The sequence below is a fragment of the Scardinius erythrophthalmus genome (genome assembly GCF_964197995.2).
Source record: "Scardinius erythrophthalmus genome assembly, chromosome: 19".
Lineage (NCBI taxonomy): Eukaryota > Metazoa > Chordata > Actinopteri > Cypriniformes > Leuciscidae > Scardinius > Scardinius erythrophthalmus.
Genome location: NC_138239.1, coordinates 14,180,639 through 14,207,766, shown reverse-complemented (window position 1 = coordinate 14,207,766; position 27,128 = coordinate 14,180,639). Strand labels below are relative to the sequence as shown.

General features: G+C 35.6%; 1 protein-coding gene across 1 annotated transcript in view; it reads left to right on the top strand.

Annotated features, from left to right (window-relative positions):
• Window positions 1-27,128, top strand: part of mdga2a (MAM domain containing glycosylphosphatidylinositol anchor 2a) — a gene marked incomplete at its 5' end in the record, with an annotated part of 155,998 nt that overhangs the window by 117,342 nt on the left and 11,528 nt on the right. Inside the window, 2 exons of the mRNA XM_081347548.1 lie at window positions 6,341-6,489; window positions 24,282-24,459. Of these exons, the coding sequence (XP_081203674.1) occupies window positions 6,341-6,489; window positions 24,282-24,459 (327 nt within the window). The remainder of the gene's footprint in view (window positions 1-6,340; window positions 6,490-24,281; window positions 24,460-27,128) is intronic.

Sequence of the window (27,128 nt, the reverse complement as noted above, 5' to 3'; positions counted from 1 at the left end):
TTGAAATGCTGTATAAATGAAATGTCACACTCAATATTGGGCTGAATATTAGCATGGCTGTGATATTGGGCGCAAGCAACAGCACTTTTGCTAATGTGCTTGTTTCTTAAAGGAGAACTCCAGTCAATTTTAACATTGAGCTCATTTTTTGTACATTTGGAGTGCTGTCAATACAGAGAACAACGACAAAAATCGGTGTTGCCTACACCGAGTTATTCTATTTTTAAAATTTGCACCCTGTTGACTTCAATGGGGCAAGTATTAAACCTGCTTTTAGCCTCTTAACATCCTTGATGTGTCATTACAAGTGCACAGGTCATGTGAGTGATTCCTTCAGAGTGAACACGAGTGAATCTGACTGCAGTAGATGTGAAAGATATGTATAAAAATGATGTTATTTAAGCCAGCGCAAATACCTGTGTTTACATCCTGTTTTCGGTCAAGGCCATAGTAATCGATTGTCGAGTTCACACGCATAGGTTTAGTTACCTATGATCACGCGCGTGAACTCGGCAATCGACTACTTTGGACTTCAACCGAAAACAGGATGTAAACACAGGTATTTGCGCTGGCTTAAATAACATCATTTTTATACATATCTTTCACATCTACTGCAGTCAGATTCACCCGTGATCACTCCAAAGGAATCACTCACATTTTCTGTGCACTTGTAATGACACATCAAGGATGTTAAGAGGCTAAAAGCAGGTTTAATACTTGCCCCATTGAAGTCAACAGGGTGCAAATTTTAAAAATAGAATAACTCGGTGTAGGCAACACCGATTTTTGTCGTTGTTCTCTGTATTGACAGCACTCCAAATGTACAAAAAAATGAGCTCAATGTTAAAATTGACCGGAGTTCTCCTTTAATTGTACGTTACATTTTGTTTCTTTGTTATGTCACCATGCAATCTCAAATCTATCTCCTTAAGAAAAAAGCTGTCGAGAATCACCATTTTACGATACTTTGGTGCCTAATCCAAACTGTTCCTGATAGGCAGATTTTTTTGCTACAGTACAATCACATTTAATTATGAAGAAACTACTGAAGTACCCTGTTATTTTTTTAACTGTCCATTAAGCAGATGTTGGTTTTGTCCTGGAAAAATTTTCTTATATATTTACATACAGTACTTAACACTTTATATGCAGTCATTAATAAAATGCAAATCTCAACTACAAGCACTTAACAACAGAATAAATTAAACTGTGCAGATATATTGCTAGCATTAGCGCTTCACTAGCACACTTGCTTTTCCTTCGAGATTCAAAACCCCATATCTTGGACTGGCCGTATATCTGTTTTGGCACCAATAAATCCAGTCCACCATGTCACCTGGAACATTTGGTGCAAATGGTGGAGCAGTTTCTCTTTGATTTCGTGCCACCACATAAGTAGCCTGATCTCATGCCTGCTACTGCACCAGACGCTTGTGTTTAGAAATGGGAACTGCTAGCTCGTGTTTTTGCCCTCCCTGCTGTTGAATATTCATGGCTGAAATCCCAGCTGGTTGATGAGGCATCCTGGACCAGAGGAGGATGTGGGAGAGAGAGAGAGAGCGAGAGAGAGAGAGAGAGAGAGAGAGAGAGAGAGAGATGAGCTACCTGCTTTCTGATGCATAGGTTATTCTTGGAGATGTTCACCCCTAATCATTTAATTTGCATTGACAATTTCCTGCTCTGTTCAGCAGGCATAAAAGAGGATTATATCACTCATATCCACTCTCCTTGTATCCGCATCTCTCGTTCTCTCTCTCCTATGTGCACTTCTGTAGGACATGCTGAAGGCCATTATTTTGCACAAACCATGCATCTATGATGAGCCTCTGCTCTCTATGATGCTGGAACATGCTGCACGAGCTTGAAGCTCTCATTTATCGTTGTCGTCCTATGGGTTTTTATACTGTATGTCTAAGCGTTAAAAGAGCCCAAACCAATCCCAATCCCACGTTGAGTCTGTTTTATTGGAGGCTAAACTCCTGTAATGTTGTATCACGAAGCGAACATGATGGATTCAAGCAAATGAAGGCGAAGGCACAGAACAACAGCCAATGTCACATGGCCACAGGGTTTTGTGTGACACTTGAACAAATGGCCAATGCATCAAGTTGACATTTCACTTTGTCAGAGCAATGTGCACAACTGTTCGAAGATAAGAAAGCTTGACTTTTCTCAGTCTCAGCATTAATTTCAGTGCAAAATGCAAACCCAACAGGGGTTACCAATTAATACAGCAGAAAGTTCAGAAAGTTGAGAGAAGGCCCTGCAGGACTATCATGCACCTTCTTTCTGAAAGGGCACCAGTGTTCTGGCTCACTTGTGCCCAAGGCGAAATAAGACATGACTAAGGAAAGAAAGACTTTAACAAGAAGTTTTTAATGTAAGTATGAATTGTGTTAGTGCAGTTGTACAGTTTTTGTTTTGCACATGAGTTGACCTGGGTTCAAATCCCAACCTAAAGGCCTTTCCACACCGAATGGGAATTTTTCAATTACATGAACCATTTGAACTACAGATAGATATACAGTTTATTGCTGTGAGTATTCTTTTGTCTTTATTTCTGCATATGTTTGCACTATCAACATTTCTTCACGACGTCATTGTGACTAATACTCTGTTTTTAAAGAAGTCTCTTTTGCTCACCAAGGCTGCATTCATTTGATCAGTGTTGATCAGTGTTGATCAGGGTTAAGAAAAACAGTAAAATATTATGAACTATTCATATCATCACAATTATCTATTTTAATATATTTCCATGAAATCATAAATCCTTCTTAAATGCATATTTGGTGCTCAAGAAACATTTCTTGTTATTATCAATGTTGAAAACAGTTTTTGTGCTTAATATTTTGCTTAATAAAAATGCTTAATATTTTAGTCTAAATTTTTGGATACATTTTGAACGAATATTTAATGTGACTCGGAACTACCGAGTTGTCTCAGAGAGTGATTCGTTCATTTTGTGTTGACCGCGCATGCTCAACATCCCATAGGTTCTGTACTGGAAACAGAAATGATTAGTTCATCTCTCGAGTCTTCGGGTTCGGGTCCGAGTCCGAGTCTTTCGTTCTTCCTGTCAGTCCTTCCTGTCGTTCTTCCTGTCAGTCCCATAGAGCTATGCTATGCTAATTCCTTTCTCATAAACAAGCGCGTAGTCAGTTTTTTTAACAGTTACATGCTGCGTTTTTTGGTCTCAAATTATAGCTTTTTTAGGTAACACTTTATTTTACAGTGTCCTTGTTACATATGCTACATGTACTTATCATAGTAATAACAGTAAATTATGCATAATTACATGCAACTAACCCTCAACCAAATCCTAATCCTACCCTAACCCTAGAGTAAGTACATGTAGTTGCTTAATATTACTCAGTACTTAAATATATAATTACACTGTAACAATGACACATTAAAATAAAGTGTAACCCTTTTTTATTTCTTTCAATTTAGAATTTTTTTTAATTTCTGTCATGATGGTTCTTTTCCTTTTGAATGAGGTGCTACTAAAGTACTGAATGTGGTACTGCAAATCTCATTTTATTTATTTGTGAGTTTTATACATTTTTTAATTACATTAAATTTGTACATTAAATTAAATTTCTCTTACATTAATTTGTGGATCTTAATCTATTTATTTGTGAATTTGATATTTTTTTTGTGAATCTCTTTACATTTGTTTGTGAATCTCAATCTATTTATTTGGATGTCTATGTATTTATATATATAGCCTATACAATCCTAACCCCATAGAAAATCACTTTGATAAAGATACCTATACATAGCCTAGTAACAACATGCAGTTACGTGACATAAAACCAAACAACTCGAACCCGAAGACTCAAGAGATGTCACGTGATGAACGAACAAGTCGATAGACTCGAAACGTGAACTAGGCCTAATCAGTTCTGTATCCAGTACTACAGACTGAACATACAATAAATAAAAACAAGGACTGTCAAGAGATTCAAATAATCTTATTAATTTCTGATTAATTGAACATTTTCATAGTAGTTAATGTATTAACGCATATTCCTTTTTAAGATAAGACAAAATATGTGTTAATGCAGAAGTGAATGAATTATGTTAAAATAATATATAATAAAAAAAATATATATAATAAATTGAATACACTTTATGGATTTAATCTCACTGGGTGAATTTGCATTGGCTGATGCGTATTTGTTTCACTCTTTATGTGTGAATAAAATACATGATTTTCAGATGATTCATTTCACTTTTGGTGTTAAAGAGCCATAATACAGAATTTCTGTAACAATTTCGTTTTTCCAAGCTAAAATGCAACTGAACTTGTTAGTTTAACACAAATGATATGTAAATTGTGTGACATTATATATATATATATATATATATATATATATATATATATATATATATATATATAATTTTTTTTTTTTTTTTTTGGAAGCTGCATTCAAAGTTCACTTGGCTTAAAAATCTTGGGTGGTTTGCTTCAGGGTGCCTGTGGTTGATGGGTTAGTAAGTACTCCCCACTGGCTGATGGCTGCACACTGCTGGGGAGTCAAATATAAAGTACATATGTGAGCTTTATGTGAGGTTTGCAGTAGTATGAGCATTTAATAGCAGATTTAATTATTGAGTTATTGATGTCAAATTATCAAATTCATTTTTAGACGAATTTAATTTCTTCTGCTGTCCGTGGCTGTTTATTTGTTGCATAAGATATTGGTTTAGTATCCATTTAGAAACTGATGTACCTTGAGACAAGGTTAATTGAGAATTGTGGTATTGATCCAACCCTGAAACTAATGAATCAAAGGTTTGCACTTTAAAGCATGTGTACATTTCCATTGTAGAGCACAGTGGACGCACTCTTAGAAACCTTGGCTGCAGGAGCCGCTGTGTTTCTTTTGCTTCTCTGCTAAGTGACAGCTGATCCATGCAGTACTACATGTATCTTTCTCCATCTTAGGCTGATTTAAGAGCCATGTGTGTATGATGCTCCTGCTTTTTCACTCCACCTTCACTCAAGCATCGATTCCCAGAGGAGTCAAATTTATCCCTAAGCCTTAAGCAGAGTAAACTCGATGGACCTATTAGCATTGGCTCTAGATTTTTCCCTCTTAATAAGCTGGGATAAAATAAGTGCTGGTGACAGCCGTTATTCCTGACCTGCAGACATCAGCAAATTTTCCATTCTCGCTCTTCTCAATGTAACCCTCCAAGATGTTTCTACCGACTTGGACATTCAAAATGTATCTGCAGAAAGGTGAACTTCCGGATGGAGTGACCTGTCTGACAAAAAGAAGAAGCTGTGGAACTGTGGAACATATTTTTACTGTTTTATTCTGCTTTCTAAAACTATTTTAATTAATTTTTGGTTTTAGTAAAGTGACAATATGAAAGCAATTATCGTAATAATATGATTTTCCTGGATTCATTCACAAGACCTTTCTACCACATAACCACAATAATGTTTTTGTTTGTTTTGTTTATCTAACTGTGCAGTCAATGTACTGTAAAAACAGCTATTTTAGACGTAACATAGAGTTTCTTTTCATTTCATGAGCTTAAAGCATTTGTTGTCTGCAACTAATATATTTATTCTTTTTTACTTTGATTCTGCAAGTGTTTTTTAGTTAGGCAAGAAACAGACAGTCCTTGATGCAAAACTGTTTTTTCTTTCGCGTTTTCATATTTTTTCATTGCTTGTCAGCTTTCAGCAGATAGAGAGGTGAGCTCTCCTAATGACTTTGCTTTGTGTCTGTCTCCGTTGAACCTTTGATGGAGAACGTTCCTCTTTTTTTTTTTTTACAAAATTTCCACCAGCAATGGTTTATAAATGCATTCACAATATCCTCTAGCATCACTTCAGTGCGCCAGACATTTGACCTGCCGATCTAAACAGCAGACTATAGCCCAGTTTCACAGACAAGACTTAGACTAAGCCAGGATTAGGCCTTAGTTCAATTAGGGCATTTAAATAGCTTTTATAAACATGGCTTAGAAAAAAAACATTACTGGTGTAAAAAACATTACTTCTTTAAGACAGACCTACCTTATAAAACAAATCCCTGTGGTTTACTTCAAATGATTTATCTGACACATCCTAAATCGCGAATTTTTGTGATAATGTATCCGGCTTCATGGCAGAGGGAATGTGGAATCTGCCACTTTTGTATCTGCAATTTATAGCCAACACAATCCATGGAAATCTTCATATCTGTCTAGATTTTTTCTTCAATATTAAAAGTTTATTTATGAATTTTCTATTAGGACAAAACAAATAATTGTTCAGTCTTGGTTTTGGCCTTGAAATGTGGCTGTGAATTTACAGTAATAAGCCAATGTCTCTTTTCAGGTAAAGCCTTTGCACCCGAGTTCTACTATGACACCTACAGCGCTCTGTGGCAGAACAAACCTCGTGTCTACGGCTTCAAACTTCAGTGGACTCAAATGAATCCCAATGCGGTCGACCGTATCATGGCTTATCGTCTTGGTATCAAGCAGGTAAGTGTGTCTGAACACTTACTTAAAGATTATTTTATCAGTGGTATGTTTTGGTATTCATACCAGATGTATGACAGATATGTGGAAAATGTGTAAGGGTGAATACATGTCCACAATGAAAAAAGTCCACAATTTTACATTTAAAACATGTGCCAAGGTCTTAGAAATGTACTCTTTGTATTTCTGGCGATTTCATTTGGTATGCCATTTAATTTTTTTTTTTTAAAAATACTCTAAAAATGTCATGTGGTGTAACCATCAAGTAAAAAGTAATTCTTGTATATGCATTAAATTATATATTTATAATGTCTTAGTGTACACATTTTAATTATTATTTTCAGAAAAATATAATTTTAATGGTACAAAGTATATATATATATATATATATATATATATATATAAAAACATTTTCATAAAGTTGTGTGGTCAAATTATCTGATAATTTAAAGCTCCAATATGTAGGAATTTTGTAATAAAATTTCCAAAAATAACTTGCACAGTGTGATATATTTCCTCCAGTTGTGTACTTAAAATATCTCAAAAGTCTCCAAAGATTTTTTATTTCAGAGAAATTCCGATTTTAAATAACTGGCCGTCCCGGAAAAGAAATGTCGCGCCTCAGTGACGCAATATCCCTTTTTTCCGGTGTGGACCATGTGATAGGATATTCCACCACACCGGATTTTTTTTTTTTTTTTTTACAACAACTTTATTGAGGTTTTTTTTCTTATCACAATAAACAATAAAGACGTCTGACAAAGAATAAAAAAAGAATAAAATAAAAAATATGACCCACCACACCGGAATATCGCATGGTCAAATGCGGAAGTGGTGGTTAAAGCGTTATAGCCATAGACTGTATGGTTATAGCTGTTATGGATCACGAACTCTTTGGCGAGTATGGAAGTGCCAACAAAACGAAAGCGTCCATATTCGGATACACTCAGACTGTGTGACAAACGAAGGAATAAAACCCAGATAAATATCGGCCAGGCGTTTTCGAGATGGAGAGAGCTGCGCGTCAATCTTGGACTTGACCGAGACTCTGGTCTCGCGAGTGTATTGATAGACAGGTAAGACATGCAACTGTCAATAATAGCACTTATAAACAAAGTTATATTGCTCTTTGTACTTTGGTAAGGCTTTTTATTACGTGTGGTGACCGAGATTATGGCAGTACAATTAAATACAATCGGATATGATGTTAAAAAAATATATTTAGTCATTACTTGCAAATGTTCGTTCAAATTTACTTTTAGATATTGGTTTGAACACGTTACACAACACGGCATTAACCATAAAAACGTAAAACTGCACAACATTAACCAAACAAATCATTTGACAAATAGCTGTATGTTGTAACGGGATAATATAGCATAACATTTCACGTTCCTTGCAGTTCATTAATTATGATGAAATAAAATAATACGATCAGACATACAGGTAATACAAAAACGAATAAATTACCTCATCCGTGATCATGATTCATTAATTCCATGTAGATATATCGCTAGATGGTGAAAACGCATTAAAAAAAACGACATCTCCCATCGTCACCTCCTTCATAGCGTCATCAAGCTTCGCCTTTGTTATTGTTGAAACTGCGCCCTCTTGTGGTCAAATACCAAAGTCGCATACTGGAGCTTTAAGCGAATAAAGCTAATTTAAGATCTGCAGGGGTCCTCTTTATGATATAATTTCCTTTTTTTCTGCATATTGGTCACACCACAGGAATTTTATTTTGCAGAATTTTTTCAATACTAATAAGTAGTGAAACTGTTTTAATTACGTTAAAAGTTAAATGAGTTAATGATTAAAGTAATTTGTAAATAAATTTAAATCATGCTCATTTTATCTGACTCATTATATGTATTAATTGCTTTTTTTAAGGTCTTTAGTTGTATTTCTTGAATACATTATTAGATAGGACAAAAAAAAAGACCATCATGTCATTTCAAGATATTTTTTAAATAACAGTTTATGTTCTGTTTCCCAGAATGCTTAGTTCTATTTTTAAAATCCAGTCAATGCAAATTAAATGCAACTTCTCGTCTGTGAAAAAGACTGTGAGAGAAAGGCTGTGCTCATGGCGATATATAATTGTTTATAGACTCTATTGTCTTTATGTAGCATCCATGCTAATGGTGCATTTGGCCTGTGTGCAGAATGGTGTGCACGATTGCTTATGAAGGCAGAGCTAAAGTAATACTGAATTAGACCAAGTTTAGTTGTCAACATCCTACACATATAGGATAAATCAAGGAACATTATTAAGATTCACGGGAGACGTTTATGGTTACTGTTGACGTAGTTCACTTCAGTGAAACAGATGCGTTCTGTTTATTGAGTAGGGCTAATATTTGTCTAAGAGCTTTAGCGCTGTACTGTTCTGCCTCTGCGCGTGTGGTCACGCAGAGCAGTGCGGTTGTCAATTACGAGTCATCATCACACTGTTCTGTCACCCTCTCCTTCACACTTCCTCTGCTCAGCTGGAATGGCAGCGTCCACCGCCATTTATAATGACATCATGTGGGGTGATTTATTCCTTGTCAGATTCGCCTTTGCTTGTGGCTGCCTACTGGTGCTCAAAGTCAATGCAAAGTACACGTAACGCGTCTTGCCATGCCATATTGTTGTTGCTTTTGCCCGTGTCCTTTCCTTCCTTTTCATTTTGTTTCTCTCTCCCTCTCATTCTCTCAGGCTTTTTGCAGTTTCCATCAAGGTCTCTGCATTGCTTGTGTTTTGGGATTGCATTATTAGTAATGTTTACTAGTCTTAGCACTCTACTTTTATGCTCAAGGGATTGTTGAGCTTGAGATGAATTTTGTGTTTGCTCATGAGCAATATTGGTTTCCATGCAGTTTATGGAAGAGATGAGATGCTATTTTTAATAACATCATGGGTTAAAGGGATAGTGAACCAAAAATGAATGTTTGGTAATCATTTACTCGTATCCCAGTATACCTTTGTTTGTTTGTTTTTTGCTTGTTTTTTTTTGTTCTAGGAACACAAAAATAGCAATGTTTGAAGAACTATTACGCACAACTCTTGTACAAGGACAGTTCATACTGGCCAAAAGCTAGCTTAAAAGACAATAAAACACAATCAATATAGTCCATACAACTCATGCACTATATTTCAAGTCTTTTGAAGTCATACAGGTATGGTTATGGTTATTCTGGTGCTGTTTGGTGTTTTGGTGCGTGTGTTTCATAAACTAAACTTGTGTGATCCTTTCTGGATCTTTAGAACTGCCATATTTTGTATTCCATGAACAAAATGCATATGGGCTTAGAATGAAGAAAATAGTTTTGTTTGTTTTTGTTTGTTTTTTTGTTTGCTTTTTGGTTGAACTATACTCTCTAAAATTGTATTTATTTAAATGTAGAACAATTTCAAAAGTTTGGGATTAGTAAGATTTTTTTAAATATTTTTGTAAGAAGTCTCTTATGCTCACCAAGACTGCATTTATTTGATCACAAATACAGTAAATACAGTAATATTGTGAAATATTTTATACTTTTTTAAATAACTGTTTTCAATTTAGTATGTTTTAAAATGTGATTTATTCCTGTGATGGTAAAGCTGAATTTTCAGCATCGTTCAGAAGCGTTTCTTTTGAGTGCTGCTTAAAGGAGAACTCGGGTCAATTTTAACATCGAGCTCATTTTTTGTAAATTTGGAGTGCTGTCAGTACAGAGAACAACGACAAAAATCGGTGTTGCCTACACCGTGTTATCCTCTTTTTAAAATTTGCACCCTGTTGACTTCAATGGGGCAAGTTTTAAACCTGCTTTTAGCCTCTTAACATCCTTGATGTGTCATTACAAGTGCACAGGTCATGTGAGTGATTCCTTCAGAGTGAACACGGGTGAATCTGACTGCAGTAGATGTGAAAGATATGAATAAAAGTGTCCACAGTAGTCGATTGTCGAGTTCACGCGCATAGTGACCTATGATCACGCGCGTGAACTCGACAGTCGATTACTATGAACTTCGACCGAAAACAGGAAGTAAATACAGGTATGTGCGCTGGCTAAATTAACATCACTTTTATTCATATCTTTCACATCTACTGCAGTCAGATTCACCCGTGTTCACTCTGTAGGAATCACTCACTTGGCTGGACACTTGTAATGACACATCAAGGATGTTAAGAGGCTAAAAGCAGGTTTAAAACTTGCCCCATTGAAGTCAACAGGGTGCAAATTTTATAAGAGGATAACACGGTGTAGGCAACACCTATTTTTGTCGTTGTTCTCTGTACTGACAGCACTCCAAATTTACAAAAAAATTAGCTCAATGTTAAAATTGACCGGAGTTCTCCTTTAATACTTTTGTAGAATCTATAAGATTCTTTGATAAATAGAAAGAAAATTGATAAATAGAAATAAACCTTTTTAATTTTATAAATGTTAAAGAGATGTAAGTGAACTTTTTTGTCACTTTTGATTCATTTAATGCATCCTTGCTAAATATTACTTTCTGTAAAAAAAAATCTAACTGACCCCTAACTTTTGAATGGTATTGTGTTCCTGTAACTGGTCACTATTTCTTAAAATTTGATTGAAATCATTTTTGTCTTCACTAGCTATAAGGGTCCTACAGTGTGACAAATTACTTTTTAAAAGTATAAATCTCTCAATTTATATGAGGTCATAATGGCTACATGTATAATTATAAAATAATCGGCGAAATGGTGTTTAAAGTGGTTGTAAAAGCAGCATGCCACCCCATCTGCATGTGTCCTCTGGAGTGTAATGATCTAGTGGATGGACTGAAGAATCAGAAAATAATCAAATCCATGCCTCTCATAATGGCCCATGTAATGTAGCTGTTAGCATTAGATTTTCTAATAAATAATTTAAAGCATGTCGCAAAAACCTTTTCAAAAGATGCACATCACAGGCTTGAAAAGGAAAGACTCTATCCATTTGAATTCAGATTAGATTTATTTCCCAGCATCTGTCGCATTACATATTTACCTTTATCAGCAGAAAGCATTTATTTCATTAACTCTAAAAGAGAAATAACAGCATGCATGTCATTTCCACTATAGAGAGGACACCTTGTACTATCTTTGATGACTTCCCAACTGAAAGCGCACCTGGCACTGCAAAGAGAAAAAGAGTGACTCTGAAAACAAGAGAAGGGGCAGAAAACTAATTAACAGCTGTGTCCGGTGGGATGAAGCTGCTGTAATAAGATAAGCTTTACAGGAGAAATCAAGGATGGGACCCCAGCGAACAGAGGTTAGCTGTGTGAAGTGATTGCGGGGGCATCCGTTCAGTACTTTAGTGTGTGTGTCTGTGTGCACGTGTGGGTGTGGAGCTGTGTTTTGTGCCTGCAGTGGGTGATGATTGACTCATCTGTTCTGATCATGATGGAGGAGTCTGGCCTCTCCGTTAATTTCTTATATTCTCCCTCTACACGGCCTCTGCTCATGCTTTTTTGTTCACCAACTGTTGTTCTGCAGTTTATTTGTTCTGTTTAACATGCCGCTTTTCCCCTACGTGCTCATCCATCATGTTGTCTCGCCTGGTCACCTGTCGACGCGAGTGCCTCGCAACGCTCTGTGGGCTCTTCGCCCGCTTTGGCTAGTGACATTTCCAGGACACAACGGGCATGGGAAGTCTTAGCCTGACAATCCTAAACGAGAGGGTTTGGAGTGCGCGCTGGCTAACGGAGACACTGCCAGCCAAGCATATTAGGCACCGCTTCAGTGCCTAACCCTGGGACTGGCAATTTCACTGCAGGGGGCTGGCGTGTTTATAGATCCCTTAGGAATGAGATTGCTTACCGTTGCTTTTTATAGCCTTCATGTACTATATTAACACTCTTTGAGGCTGTGAACATGCACGGAGCAATAAATACGATAATTTTGAATAACTCTTTTTTATGTAATTTCTAGTAAAGAAATGTTGAATAGTGTAACCTCCAACAAGGTTTCTTAAATATATGTTTTTTTTAACACAACGCCTGGCCTATAACAGGCTTTCAGACTGATTGCTTGTTATTTCCTTTCATTCTGTTTAAAATCATAGTGGAGAAACATGTATACCCAATGAAAGAGATTCAATAAGGATCAAATCAGTGTTTCTGTTTAACCCTTCAAGCCCTGAAGGTATTTTTTAAAGTAGTTTTTTCTGAGTGACATATATATAAAAGTAAAGACTCATAACTCCAAAACTATTGCACAGGAGTCAAAAGGTAGGTATAGTTTGATTTTAAAAAAAAAACTTTTAGAGAAAAATTCATTACATTTATTACAAAAATTCAATACATTTGAACATTCTCGTGCTGAGAAACTGCTGATAAAAGACAAAAAAAAAGTGTGCTTAAGGGGAGACACGGCATGCAAAAATATATATATTTTTATTTATTTTTTCACTGGTCGATTTTGAGATTTTGGGCTATTTGTCTTCAATAACATGTCTTCTTTCAGACTTCCAAACATGGTAATTTCCTTTTTTATCAGCATCGTGAAAGTACAATGGGGCATTTAACTCTAAAAGCGAAATCTCCTTGCCTGATGTCAATTTTAAAGGCCGTTTTCTCAAAACTGTTTTTTTTTTTTTTCTCATACTCTGAGCCAGAAATCTCCACTTCAGCAGCACTTACCAAACTCAGACAGTTGTATTCCTACCCTTAGGAAAAAGAAGTATAATTCAAGTTAATTTTATGAAGTATACTTAAGTAATGTTCAAGTATATTTTTTAAGTATAGGCTACTTTATGTAGTATCAATGTGTACTTGTAAACTTGTAAGTGTACTATTTCAATACTGCTTGGGACTAAATTGTCCCACTTTTAGTTTATAAAAGTATACGTTTAAGTGTACTATAAAGAGTAGTAAACTACTTAGTTTACTATTTTAATACAAGTAGTACATTTTTTAGTTTATGAAAGTACACACTGAAGTATACTTGTTTTCTTTTTTCAAGTTTTCTTTAAGTGAACATAATATTATACTTATAGTTTACTATTTATATTTATATTTTTGCACTTGCAGTATACTACTATGTTCAAATGTAGATATTATTTTTTATACTTGAAAAATACCTTTAACTGTACTTTAATTTTAAAAACATTTTATTAGCTTCGTGAATGCCTTTTTAATCAACACTTGAATGTTGGTAAGTTTCATAAATAAAGGTACACAAGTACATTTTAAACAAAAAATCACTATGTAAAAATACTTAATTATACTTTTAAGTATATCTCGATCCAAAGATTGACTTCAAGTAGGCCAAATATACTTGAACTTTTCTCTCAGTATAAGTCAAGTACACTCAGGTGTAATTTTAAGTATATTTCTGAGAAGTAAATAAAGTATATTTTTGAGAAGTATATCAAATGTAGACTGAAAGTATACTTTCTTATTTTTAGTTTAAAAGAAGTATACTAATAGCACACTTGAATAAACTTCTTTTTCGTAATGGTATCTATATTCTTAAGGTTTTTACAGAGGGGTTTGTTCATATATCATTCAGATTCTGATTTATACAACATTTATACCTTAAAACAGGCCGAAAATTAATTTTTTTATGGCTGTTGACAGTTTCTTCTGATTAATGGAGTGATAAAAAGAGATATCCAAAATCCCCTCTGTAAAAACCTTTGACTCTAACATGTCAACAAACAAGAATTTTAAATCTGGCTTTATCCAATGTTCAGATTTCTCTTCTGGAAATATATGCTAATTAGTGCATATTTAATGAGATACTACCTAGTTTGCACATCAAATATTCTAAAAACTTGTAATACAAAAGATATTTGTCTTAATGTCAGTAATCAACTGGGGATGTTTCATGCTGATATCTATTAGTTTTTTTTTTTCCTATTCACTTGGGGGGTCTCCCCTTAAGGGAAATTTTACAGATATTTCTTATTTGGCATGCAATAACTCAGGAAGGAAATAAGGTACAGTAGGAGGACAATTCTATTTTGGTGAATTTCCCCTACATGTGAGCTGTATCTGGAACCAAATTGTTGTGGTGATAGCATAAAGTAATCAAAAGTTACAGCATTTGGAACCAATGTAGTTTTTTTTTTTTTTTTGGTTTAGTCAAGCATTCAAAACCTCTTCAAACAAGTGTTTCCAGTTTATGTTGTTTTATTGTTATAACTCTATGAGGATTTTCTTTAGATCTAAGACACATGAGATTATAGATCTAGATCTAAGAGATTACGGTGAGTTTTGACTTTTTTATCGTGAGAATCTGCTGTAAGTAATGATTTGCCATTTTGCACGGTCTATGCATGTTTCATGAAGTTATGAGCGAAAATGCCACGTGAAATCTACATGTTCGTCTGTGAGGTTTTATGTGTGTTAAAACTACATGAGGAATATCTTTAGATCTAAGTGACGGACAACCCTATGGAGATTTGCATATCCTGTATAGAAACTCCATTGTTCTAATATGCGGCAAGCTTCCCATCTTAAACCTCATGGTCTTCAAGGATTATTAAAGCCACTAGAGCACTGGTCTCACAACAGCAATAAAGGGCAGCATGCAGCCATAGTTATGAACAGCCCTAATGTTCTATGACCTCATTTTTCACTATACAGCCTACGTACCTCAAGTTTAACGAGCCCTCTTAACATTTTTTTCTGTGCTTATGGCACTTAACATTCTGTTGTAAAAGTTATCCTTACTTAGATGACATATAGGTTCCATCTCTGTAGTGCTACAAGTTGCCTCAGCTTTATGTTTAGAGGAAGTTACATAGCACTTTGTAGAAAAGTTGTATAACGATTCATCTTTAATTAAAGGGATTTCAGAGTTTAATTTAATGGGAATTAAGTGTCTTTAATGATATTGTTTTTAGCACTATCTTTTGCTCCCAGGCTAGAGGAGAAATGGAAGCCTGTTTTACTGCTGCAGTCAAACATTTAGTTCTCCAGGCGTGGTAAAGGCATTTGCACATAAAGCTTCCAAATCCACATTATAGAAATATAATTCCTTCGAATTCCAAAGACATAAACCAAATTTGGCTCCTAAAAGTGTGAGGTATACAAGATGCTTGGTGTGGAAAATACTCATATTGTTTCTCATTTCCAAAGCCTCTGTTATTGTTTATTTTGTTCCTGCAGCCCAGAAATCCAGTTCTACCAGAAAGACTCGGGAGATATATTAGATATAATAATGTAACAAAGCATTAATTTATTGAGAGCCCAGCAAGCAATTATTTATAAAGTTCTTTGGCGTTGGCCCCGTCCGTAGTGCATAATCCGAGGGTAGCGGATCTGCATTTCCTGCCGATCTTTTATACAGCAAGTATTAGGACATGATTGGATAGATGTGAAGGTAATAAGTGACGTAGTAATTAAGTCTTCCTGGCAGAACTTATGCTAAAGCTTTCATTTCAGGAAATATTCCATTTCATATTCAAGGTTTCACAGAGTTTGTTTCCTCATTTGAAACCTGTTTGCTTATCACAAGGAAATAAATATCATAATTATCAAATCGATGCCAAATGAAGCCATGAAGAACCTTTGGGATGGGAATTGACCCTCGGCCTTCCGTTTTGCCCCCAAGAACTTCTTGTAGAGTGTTTGAATTGCATTCATTCTGTAAGTGTGTCATCATATTTCTGCAATGTTTCAACAGCATTGTAAAAATCTCTCTATTGATCATACTTTTCATGTAGTGCTGAGATGAAGCCTTTTACCTCGGGCTGCTTATGGGATTTTGTTCCACATTACTTGCTCACTCTAACTTTAAAATGGTGAATATGCCTGTGCTACTTTAGTTTTAAGTAAACTAAGTACAAAATACAAATTTAAAGGTCAAGTCTGCTGGGTACTCCTATTCCCATTTTAATGTGCAGAGACAACCAACTAAAGCAGGGTTTCCCAAACTGGAATTTGTGAGGGAACTACAGGGAGTTGTGAGTTGATGAAAAAGTAAACATGTCTAATCTTTTGCTAAATTATTGCAATGATAAATTAAAAACTCAAGTTACTTCAAGTAAATATTTTAGGTGAAAGGGCTTTGTCTGACAACAAAGTTTGGGAATCCCTGTCTTACAGGATAACTTCACAACAAGTGTAAACACTCTGTGATGCTTTAAAATATATATATTTAGTGGGGTATTGACTGCTTTATGTGCATACTTTTATAAAATCATCCGGTGAACTAGTGTCTGATGCATTTTGCTGACAAAACTGAAAAGCATTTTATCTGGAATCTCTGGCATTATATGGAATCTCAGAGTCGGGGCCGCCCTCCGCCTTTCATCCCTTCTGCACACTCACATAGTGCTTTCGCAGTAGTGAACTCAGCAGGGCGCACTTATCAGATCTTTTCCCCCTCATAACTTCCTCTTTTCCCCTCTGGTTTGAAATCCCATACTGTTCAACCTCGTAATTCCCCCTCTGATTACTTAACGTTTGTCTCATTTGTTCTCATACACATATAGATCAGTAGCATGCACTTGTCTTGATAAGGAGGCTTCAATTTCAGGAGGTCTCTTTTCTTGATTTTATTTTATTTTATTTATTTATTTATTTATTTATTCATGTGCCATCCAGTGTTTACATGCTTTGGTAAAAGGTTAATGGAACACTTTTTACAGTAAGTTGCGCTACCAACAAGCAATAAATAATATACTATTTTTTATGTTTATATGAACACGCTATTTTATAGAATTTACATACACTACTTTTTAAAAGTTTGAGTTATGAACATGTTTTTGGATTATTACGTTTTTTTTTCAGCAAGGATGCATTAAATTAATCAAAAGTGACAGTAAAGCATCACAGGGATAAATTACATTTTAAAATCTGTTATTTTAGTCATTAGTTGGTTTAAATTGTAATAATATTTTACATTACTACTGTTTTTACTGTATTTTCATAATCAAATATATGCAGCCTTGGTGAGCATTAAATACCTTTTTTTAAAACATGGTTACACCTTATTTTGATATCCCATTTTAGACATTCATCTAACTATAAGTAACTTTGCAACTACATATCAACTAACTCTCATTAATTTGCTGCTACTAACTCTCATTAGGTTAGGTTTAGCATTGTATTCAAATAACCCTAACCCTAAACAGTTTAGGGTTAGGGTTATTTTGAAAGACAAAGTTTTTGTACAAAGTACTTGCAGAGTTACTTATAGTCAGTAGAATGTATGTTGGTGGACTATCAAAATAAAGTGTTTAGGCAGACAGGTAGTTGACATGCAGATGCAAAGTTACATTGAATGTCTAAAGTGGACTATCCCAATAAAGTGTTACCAAAACATTTAAAAAAATCTTACTGACCTAAAACTTTTAACTAGTAGTGTCTTAAAACACTAGTGGTGTTTTAACTAGTAAAAGTCAGTGACATACAAGTGGCGAGTTGTTTACTTCGTGATTAGTTTGTCCATTTCCTTCAGTTTGGTTTATTTGGGGACATGATGGTGGGAATTATCGCACTAACAGGGTAATCAACCAGTCGCAGATCTCAAGTGACTATCAAGTGTCTCACCATTCCCACCTCAAATTAATGCTTTGGTATCTCAATGTGATCTCTAGGAAGTCGAAAGGGATGTTGCAGCCTTTTGAAAACTTGCCCACAGGTGACGCATTTAAACTGTGTTACTTCCGAAAAATGAGCGGTTTATACATTATTCAGTCACATATTTGGTAATATTTGTTATATTTTGGTTATATTCGTTATATTTGGCCTCCTTAGAGAGAACACCGCTGATATAGATACACAAACACACACATACAGTACACCCCTTGCATGCTAATACAATATCAAGGCTTCCAACCACAGTAAAGATTCAAGGACACTCTTTTGCACTCTTCATGCACACTGTTTCACACTGAGAAGCACACAATTGCTGATGTGTTTCTCTTTCAATCTGTGACGTAAATGAATATAGGCCACCTTTTCAGTCTATGAATTGTTTGTGCAGAAGGACAGTGTGCTAGGATACAGTTCCACATTTACAGTACCACAACAAGAATTTATTAATCTCCACTGCAGCAGAGGATTTGTGTTGGTAGCAAACAGCACTCTGCAGTCAACAAACTGGCCTGTGGGCTAATTCAAAGACTTGCACGACATCGACACATGGCTGTTCTCTGGAAATATGCAATTTACTTCACACCAGATGAAGCATCTAAAGGTACAATGTCCTTGGGCCTACGTGTGGGCTAATGCTAGCATAAAACCTTATTTACAAGTGAAGCTCGTTGCCATTAGTGTGTATTATGACAAAATAAGTCTTGTGTGAAGTCTTATTACCGGGGGCACGCTGGAGTGGTTACACTAATGAAAGCGATTCATATTTTGCATGCACAGGTAAGCGTGTATGTGCATATTGTTATTCCAGATTCTAATATCTCACACTTTTTCAGTAAATGTCCATTTTTTTTTTAGTCTCTGCAGTTAAAAAAGAAGGAAACTGAAGCAAATATCAAAAGGGGATTTTTGGTTCTAAACTGCATTAGAAATGCAGCGGACACAAACTGACATTAAATACACATGGCATCAATGATGGGTCAGTTTGCATCGCTCGACCGCATTTGTAGACGGCTTAGTCTATGTTTAGTGATCCTATTCTGCTCATAACTCACAATAAAGATAGTAGACAATGCTTTAGCGTGCCATAGCATGCTTCCCAATGGATACATAGAGTAAATGACATTTCTATGTTTAGCATTTGCCGTACACGTAACTTATGCATACTGTAGCTATAAGCAGAGGTTTTAGTGCTGCAGGGTGAAAGTACTTAAATATGCATTAAGGTTTTGAGATGTTCATAGATCAGCACTGCTTCACTTCACCTTTGGAACATCCAGATGAATCTGCTTTGAGGAAAGTTTTGGTTTAATTCACAAAACCTTCTGTATTGAGATCAGCACATCTTCACCTTTGACCTTGTTCATAATTAAGCTGGCTATCCAAATAATTTAATTTGATAAACTTAGTATATTAACACTTGCAAAGAGTTCTTTTATTAACTTTCCTTAGGTTGCCCCCAAGTATGCGGTGAAAAAAGAAATCATCATAATTTGCTTTAATTGCCTTGTTTTGAATTGCAAATCAGCTCTTTTTTCTTAGATATCTTCGATCAAATACTAATGAGGTTCTTATTTACACAAAATATAATTTCCTTTCTCCCATGTGGAGTTGATGTATCTCAGTGCACAAAAGGTGTTTAGGTTAGAATTTGCATAAGGGCAGAATGTCTTGTTCTTTTCATATCAATTCACCCCATCCTCCCTTCATCCCCAACTCCTTCTCTGCTCGTCTTTATACAACAAGATTTGCTGAACGATGTCATGAATGAGAAGTGAGCCCAGTTGCCATAGCAACAAGCCATTTTACCTCCGACCGGCAACATATATTACAATGCAGAACAAAAAAGGTAGAACAAAATGAGGCAAAAGTACTTTCGGTGAGAGTAGGTGAATGGGGATGCTTTTACTCTGTGTTATACTTGAATCGCAAAGACAGTTGTTATTTAGCGAGCACACACCTTCTTGTGAAACCAGCCAGTTCCAGTACCAGAGAGATTATTTGACCTTTTTTCTTTTATTCATAAGAAAAGCGAATGGTGAGTGCTGAAGCAGCAGTGCTGTAGAAGATCATGTATATTTTCATTTAGTCTGACTACAGTATGAATCTCAGTGCTGATATTCTAAGTGGAGTTAGTTTTTCCCTATGTTCACCACTGGATTACTGGGGCAGTTCCTCTTGAATGGTTAACACTGATGTGTGTGTGTATTATTATTATTATTATTATTTAATTTACCTCGTGTTTTGAGGATGTTTCTCTGACCAAAAGAAGAGGCCTGTGTATTCATCTCTCTGATGATGGTATTTGAATAAAGGTCATGTTCAGAGGAAGGGAAATGTCAGGTTTGTATGTAATGCAGAATAGCCAAAAATGCCTTAAAGTGTGCTGTGTGCTCAAATGCGAGTGTCGGAACTGTGCTTGGTTTGATTAGTAATCAAAATTCATTGCCAAACTGCAACAAACCCAAGATTTACAGAAAAGGGGAAAATATATACGGTTTAGGGCACAGATGGTTCACTGAGAAACCAGGAGGGAAACTGCATTTGGAATTCTTAAGCTATGATAATGAGAAGCAGATGAAAATTACATTATAAAAATATAATAATGCTTGTCTCACGAGTGACCCCAGAGAAAGCCTTTGGCGTCAAGCCTCTGCTGATTGTGAAAGTTCGCGTTTTCCTTCTGCTGTTGGCAGCTTTGTCACGAGTCTCAGAGTAGTGTTGCGATGAACCCTGTCGCGATGTGTATCCTCACAAAATAAATTACCAGCCTGAAGAGAAGTATCAAATGCTGTGACGTTTTGCCAGTTCTGTAGGTGTGCATTTAAAAATAAGGTTAGCTGCTGCAGAAGAAAAGATTATCAGCACTTAATTATTTTAATGTTGGTTATTAAATGCTCATTACATAAAGCTTTAATATAAGTTCAGAAGATGTAAAATATGGAGTCTCTATTTTATACCAAAGTCTATAAATATAGAAAGACGGTTCACTCCTATAACTTATGAATGGGAAAAACTGCAATGCACAATATGACGGAATACGTCCAGCCTTATAAGTAAAAGAGGCAATCGCTGATTGGTAAAGACATTAAATCACTGCAGCTGCCGTTAGAAGCTCCGGTTCCCATAGAAACCCGAGACTCGCGCTGGTCTAGCCTGAAAATAAGCATTTTTAACTCTATTTGAGCATAAAAAAAAACATTTATGGGACGGTTCATGTCAAATTTTGTTGCTGATTTGAAATATGTTATTTAATTGTGAGTTTGGCAAGCAGTTTTTGAGATTTCAGGATTACCCCATTCAAATAGATAGGACTTGTTCTTAGATGCCCGAAATAGCTACTGGAGGCGTTGCAAATATGGCCGCCGAGTGAACAGGCTTTCCTTAAAAGGGACTTTGTTATTCAGTATACAGTTCAAAAGTTTGGGCTCTGTAAGTTTTCTCTGTTTTTAAGTCTCATGCACACTAAGGTTGCATTTAATAGATCAAAAATACAGTAAAAATATTGTAAATGTGCTAATACTTTTATAATAAGAAAAAACGTATTAATTTATTTTCTTTTAAACTGCCCCCAAACTTTTGAATGGTAGTTTATGAGTTGTCTGAGCTTTCTGCTGTTGTTGTTGTTGTTGTTGTTTATTTTGTTATTTAAAACAGAAAAGAAAAGAAAAAAAGCTGAACTTACTTTCAGTTATTTGCACATTGACACAAGTAGTGACATTCTGTGGCAAGAACTATAATTTGTCTCATGTATACAGTCAGCCAAGGTCACTTTCTTGAATCACAATAGATTATTTTCACATTCCACAGACTTAAGTTGGGTATTATATCAGCGGCACCAAATTGTAAGTATTTCGTCAGAGCTGGTTGGTTCTGCAAGGTTGTTTTGTCAGCATATGTGTGCTCTTTGTCCCTGTGCTCTTCACACTCTCCTTCAGTGTGAGGGCTGTGTGCTTCAATATTGGCCTCTCACATCCACAACAAGGTTTAGAGTGTCTTGCTCAAGGATGTGTTAAGATTTGAGTGCTGTGTTGGAAGAAACAGAAGGTCCCTGGAGCTGTGCACACCGAACCACATGGAAAAAGCAGATGCGTTTCATTTCTTTAATGAAATCCACCCAAATGTGGTGTTGAAGGATGCTCCATGTCAAGTGTTTTATGTATAAAAAAAAAAAAATCTTGACTTTGTTTGTTGTTTTTTTTTGGAGAAGGTTAGGAGTCATTTTTTTAGGATATGAAAACGATCTTCTATGATTCTCTTCAGTGGGGTTTAATTGGGTTTTGGGTTTAGCGGCTTTGCATAGATAAGATCAAATGCTGCTGAAAGCTGTCTGTGATGATATCACTTATGAATGTATTGATTTTTTTCTCTTTTTAAAAAGGAGAGACTTTGAAATAAGCTGTTGTTATGTGATGCATTGCAGAAGTAAGGTGCTTTGGGGAAAGAACGGTCTATCTTTCCTTATATATGCCTTCACCGATGCTTTTCCCCTCTACAAGATCTGCAGGCATGGAATTAGAAATCTCACAGAAGCAATAAACAGTAATTGGATTTGGCGATGGAAATCTCGTTACCAGGAGAGAGAGAGACCCTGATGGGAACACTGGCAACTTCTCAGGGCTATTGCTGCCACCCTCCCCTCCTTTCTCTCACCCCACTGATTTAACCAATCATCTTGTATTTGAATCCAGCGAGACCCGCGGTGATGAGGCTGACTGCCGAGGGAGTCTGTGTACGGCTGTCAGTCAGCAAAGCTCTGAGACCGTATTCTTGCGGCCAAGATCAACGGCCACCGCACAACAGAGTTCTCCCGTCGTTGTGCATCTACAGCTTGCCTAATAGTTGTCACCTGGAAAAAGTTCAAGTCTGCAAATGTTCACAGTTAATCTTACCAACTCTGCACACTATGGCCAAAAGGTTAACTAACCCAGAGTAATGATTTTGCTAGTAAATACCCACCCAACAGTTCCCTTTGGTGCTGGATTTAAGCCAGTATGATATAAAAATGGACCTATTTACTTTTTTAATATATGCTGTGCATGAGTTAGTGATGCATATTATTAAAAAATAAATAAAATGTCTATACAGTATTATCATAATATTACCACTGATACCACTCCAACAAACTGGCTCCATTCTTGTATGTAATGTCCACTTTTCACAATCAAATAAATTCCTGAAGGATAAGGCAAACATTTTTTCATTAATTGACACTCACAATTTGTGTACTTTACCCCCAAAACAAACTTTTGTGTTTACCCTCACTGGAAATTGTAACTTTTAATCCTTATTTAATCCATATTTGTAATGAAAGATGTATGAGGTCTTTGAGTTGCTGAGTTGACATGAGACTAGGCAAATGAAAGCCCAGAGTTTCTCAAACACTTTCACAACTTTCAGATTCTCTGTTTGTGATTAGAACTCTCATGTTGGTTTGTTTACTGCCCGGCAGTTCACTTCAGGAGATCCAGGAAGGTTTCATAGGTTCTGGATTTTAATTAGACATGTCCTCTCATCTACCACTACAACAACGATAAAAAGGCATCAGACAAAATCCATTTATGCTTTTCTTCAAGCCTGAGCTAAAGGAATGAATTGACTTCTAATATTGCACTAATTCAGCTTGCAGTAAAAAGTTAATTGAGAGGGTCAGGGAGCTAAAATGCCTTGTCAAAATCAATTAGCCGGCTCACATATCTCACTGAAAACTCAATAGTGTTTATTTTTTGCCCATTCAGGAACTTTTTATGATAGTCACCTCATGCGCTTTCGTTCTTCGGTGAAAAGCTTCATTGTTTGAAAAAGCCACCTCTGCTGTGTGTAGGTGTTTGTTTAGAGAATTTGTACTGATTTGCATCAGACAAGTGGGGCTGTCTCGGGAAGTATTTTGATTAATGCCACGGGCTGGTGCCATTGTAATCAGAAAAGTTACATTTGAAGTTTTAAATAAGATTCTTAACTTAAAAAATAGAGAGAGAGAAAAACACTCAGAGACATTAAAATGGACACAGAAAGAGAGGTGATCAGCCCTTTTCAATATTATGCACAGGGTGTTATATTACAATATTAGTACCGGTATGTTGAAATTATGTTTTTAATTAATAGTGCAGAGACATCATATCAAGATGTATGGTTTTTGTTTTCTAGAGACTCTGTTTTATTAAAAGGACCTTTTGGAGGATCATTACTTGTGCGTGTGCTGGCTTGATGCTTAATCATTAGGTGTTGGAATAACGAACCTGTAATTATGCTCTTTACCTCAGACGGGGCATCAGAGATGGTGGGAGCAGGAAATCCCAACAGAAGACAATATCCAGAAAGGAGAACTTCTCACCTACAACCTAACCGAACTCATTAAACCTGAGGCCTATCAGGTCCGCCTCACACCGATAACACGGTTTGGAGAAGGAGATTCGACAGAAAGGATCATTTACTACAGTGGTAAGAAAAACTTGTTTGATTATGGTCATGTTTGTTTTTAATGTTCTCAGTATTTTAGTACATGAAAGCACCATAGCATGATGGTGAACTTAGCTCTCTAAAATACTGTATGTTTAGAGAAAGTATAGTAGAGTCTCCAAATACAGTGGGGTCAAAAATAGGGATGCACAATACTGTAGCATATTGTTTATCAGTCAAAACTTGAGATTTTTTTTTTATTATTTAGATTTTCTTTACCATCATCTAACCCTAACTTAATGTTAATCTTTAAATTAAAAAAAAAAACTCTAATTTAATAACACAGCTAAAGGCAGTCTTTAGCAAATGCTGTATGTTGTGATGCCTAAATTCATTTGTAATATTTAAAGTGCCCCTATTTTGCTTACCTCTCATGTAATGTGTTATATAGCTGTTTGTAAATGTACAGCTGATTTTAGTTTTTAGTATTTTTAACTTGAAAAAATCGTATAGAATTTTAATATAAACCATTTATCTGTTACAGTATCAGCCATAAAATGAAATGTTAAATATAAGTTCATTACTAGTAAAAAAGTCCACAGAGACCATATTGAAAATCTGATTTACAAAGTCTGCTTGAAATGTATTACACTTTTCTCTCAAATTATTATGCATTCAGTTTAGTTTTGTTATGCATAATCATTATTATTCAGTTAGAAAAATGCTAAACTTTGACCTGTGATCTCAGATTTTGCTAATATATAACTGCTCTTGCAACATAGATAATAAACCAAGAATCATGGTGTACTGATGAGCAGATACTGTCTGTGTACTGCTTGTCATTAAGTCAAGGTCACTTTTTAAAGACATTTACATTTTTCCTTCATTTAAATTCAGATGATTTGACACCTCCAAATATTGTGCAAATGCTACGTCTTTAGTAATGTAATTGTTGATTCAACTGTTTTTACTACTTGTGTAGAAATCTGCTAATCCAACAAATAACCAACAGAGGACATTTTAATTATTATTTTTCTATGTAATAGAGACCTCTGCTGGCTGTGTACATGGAAAATGCATTTATATTACTCATCTGTTGACATGATTTTTTTTTTTTTTTTTTTTTTGCAATTGTTTCTTGTTATCTACTATTTTCCAAAATTAACCAGAGCTATTGATCGATCTAATGGTTTTGCTTTGTGCTTCTTAAAGAGGCCAGTCGAGACACAGGTAACGTATGTCAAGTCACCTAAACCCTACATCCTTGGTGCCTGAACCCCTTCCCTTCTTTACTAGAAAACCAATCGTAATGTGGCAGCTTTATGACCTCACCAATGGCTGGATGCACACAGGCACATTCATTAACTGTGCACAGTGTTCTGTTATCGAGGTTGTGTGATATTAGAAACTCTTTAAAGGCTCTGTCATAATTTTAAGCCTTTTCTTATGGGTAATGGACATGAAATACTGTGAAAAGTCGACGTGTCCTGAGGTGTGACATGCTTGATTCCATTCAAAACTATTTTAAACAGCACTGTGCTATCGAGTTAATTCCCCCTCACTCTCTGTATGTCTTCTAAAAACAGGGATTAGCAAGAAAAGACCCTGGTAGATCTGTACAGACCAGGTGCAATTACAAAAACAGAGAAAAAAATTCCCCAAAAATTCATTTAATCTTATATTCAGTCATTATTTCATTTATTCTGCTCATAGTTTATTCAGCAGCTTACCCATGTGATATGAAGCCCTATGGCTCAACACGGTCTTTGTATAAGGTAATGGAAATACCAGTGCTAAAAAATTGAAAACGTCTCATTCCATAACATCTCCCTCACTGCTATTCCATTCCCCCTGAAGTCATTTTGCCACAGGGCTCATAGGAAAAGACCATCTGTATTGATGGGATGACTTTCACACCAGGAGCAATTCCATCAAAGAGTCCAGCTTTTGCCACTGTGACATTATGCATTTTAATTGGCTAAAATAGCCTGGAGAAGGTGATAACACAATCACACCAGTCAAAATCCATATCCCAGCTTTCACAATGCAGTGGAATAAACGGTTGAATAAGCTCTCTGTGAGGATAGTACCTTCTATTGGTTTGATAAAACTGCACCTTTATGTTTACATTTATGCATCTGGCAGATGCTTAAATCGAAGGTGACATTGCATTCAAGGTATACATTTTTCTTTCGGTTCATGTCCAGTTAATTTTTAATGTTAAAGGGTTATAAAGGGATAGTTGACCGAAAAATGAAATTCTATCATAATTTACTCACCCTCAAGTCGTTCCTAACTTGTATGACTTTATTTCTAAGGTTTCTAAGCACAAAGCACATTTATGTTTACATGGCAGATGCTTAAATCAACAGCAATTTACATTGCATCCAAGGTATACATTATTTCAGTTCATGCGCAATGGATATTTAATTGTAAAGAGGTAATTTACACAAAAAATCCAAGTCCAAAATAGATTAAGAAATAAAGTCATAAAGGTTTGGTATGACATGAGGGGGAGTCAATTATGACAGAATCTTTTATTTTTGGATCACATATGTGTTTATTTATAATTTATGAGAATGAGGCAGAATTTTTTTTTCACATACTTGGTGGTTTTTATTGGAAAGTATTGGAAAGGCAAGCCATTGCAACTTGTGGCAAAGGTCTCACAGTGTTTGTTGAGACTTTGAATGGCTGCTGTTCACATTCGT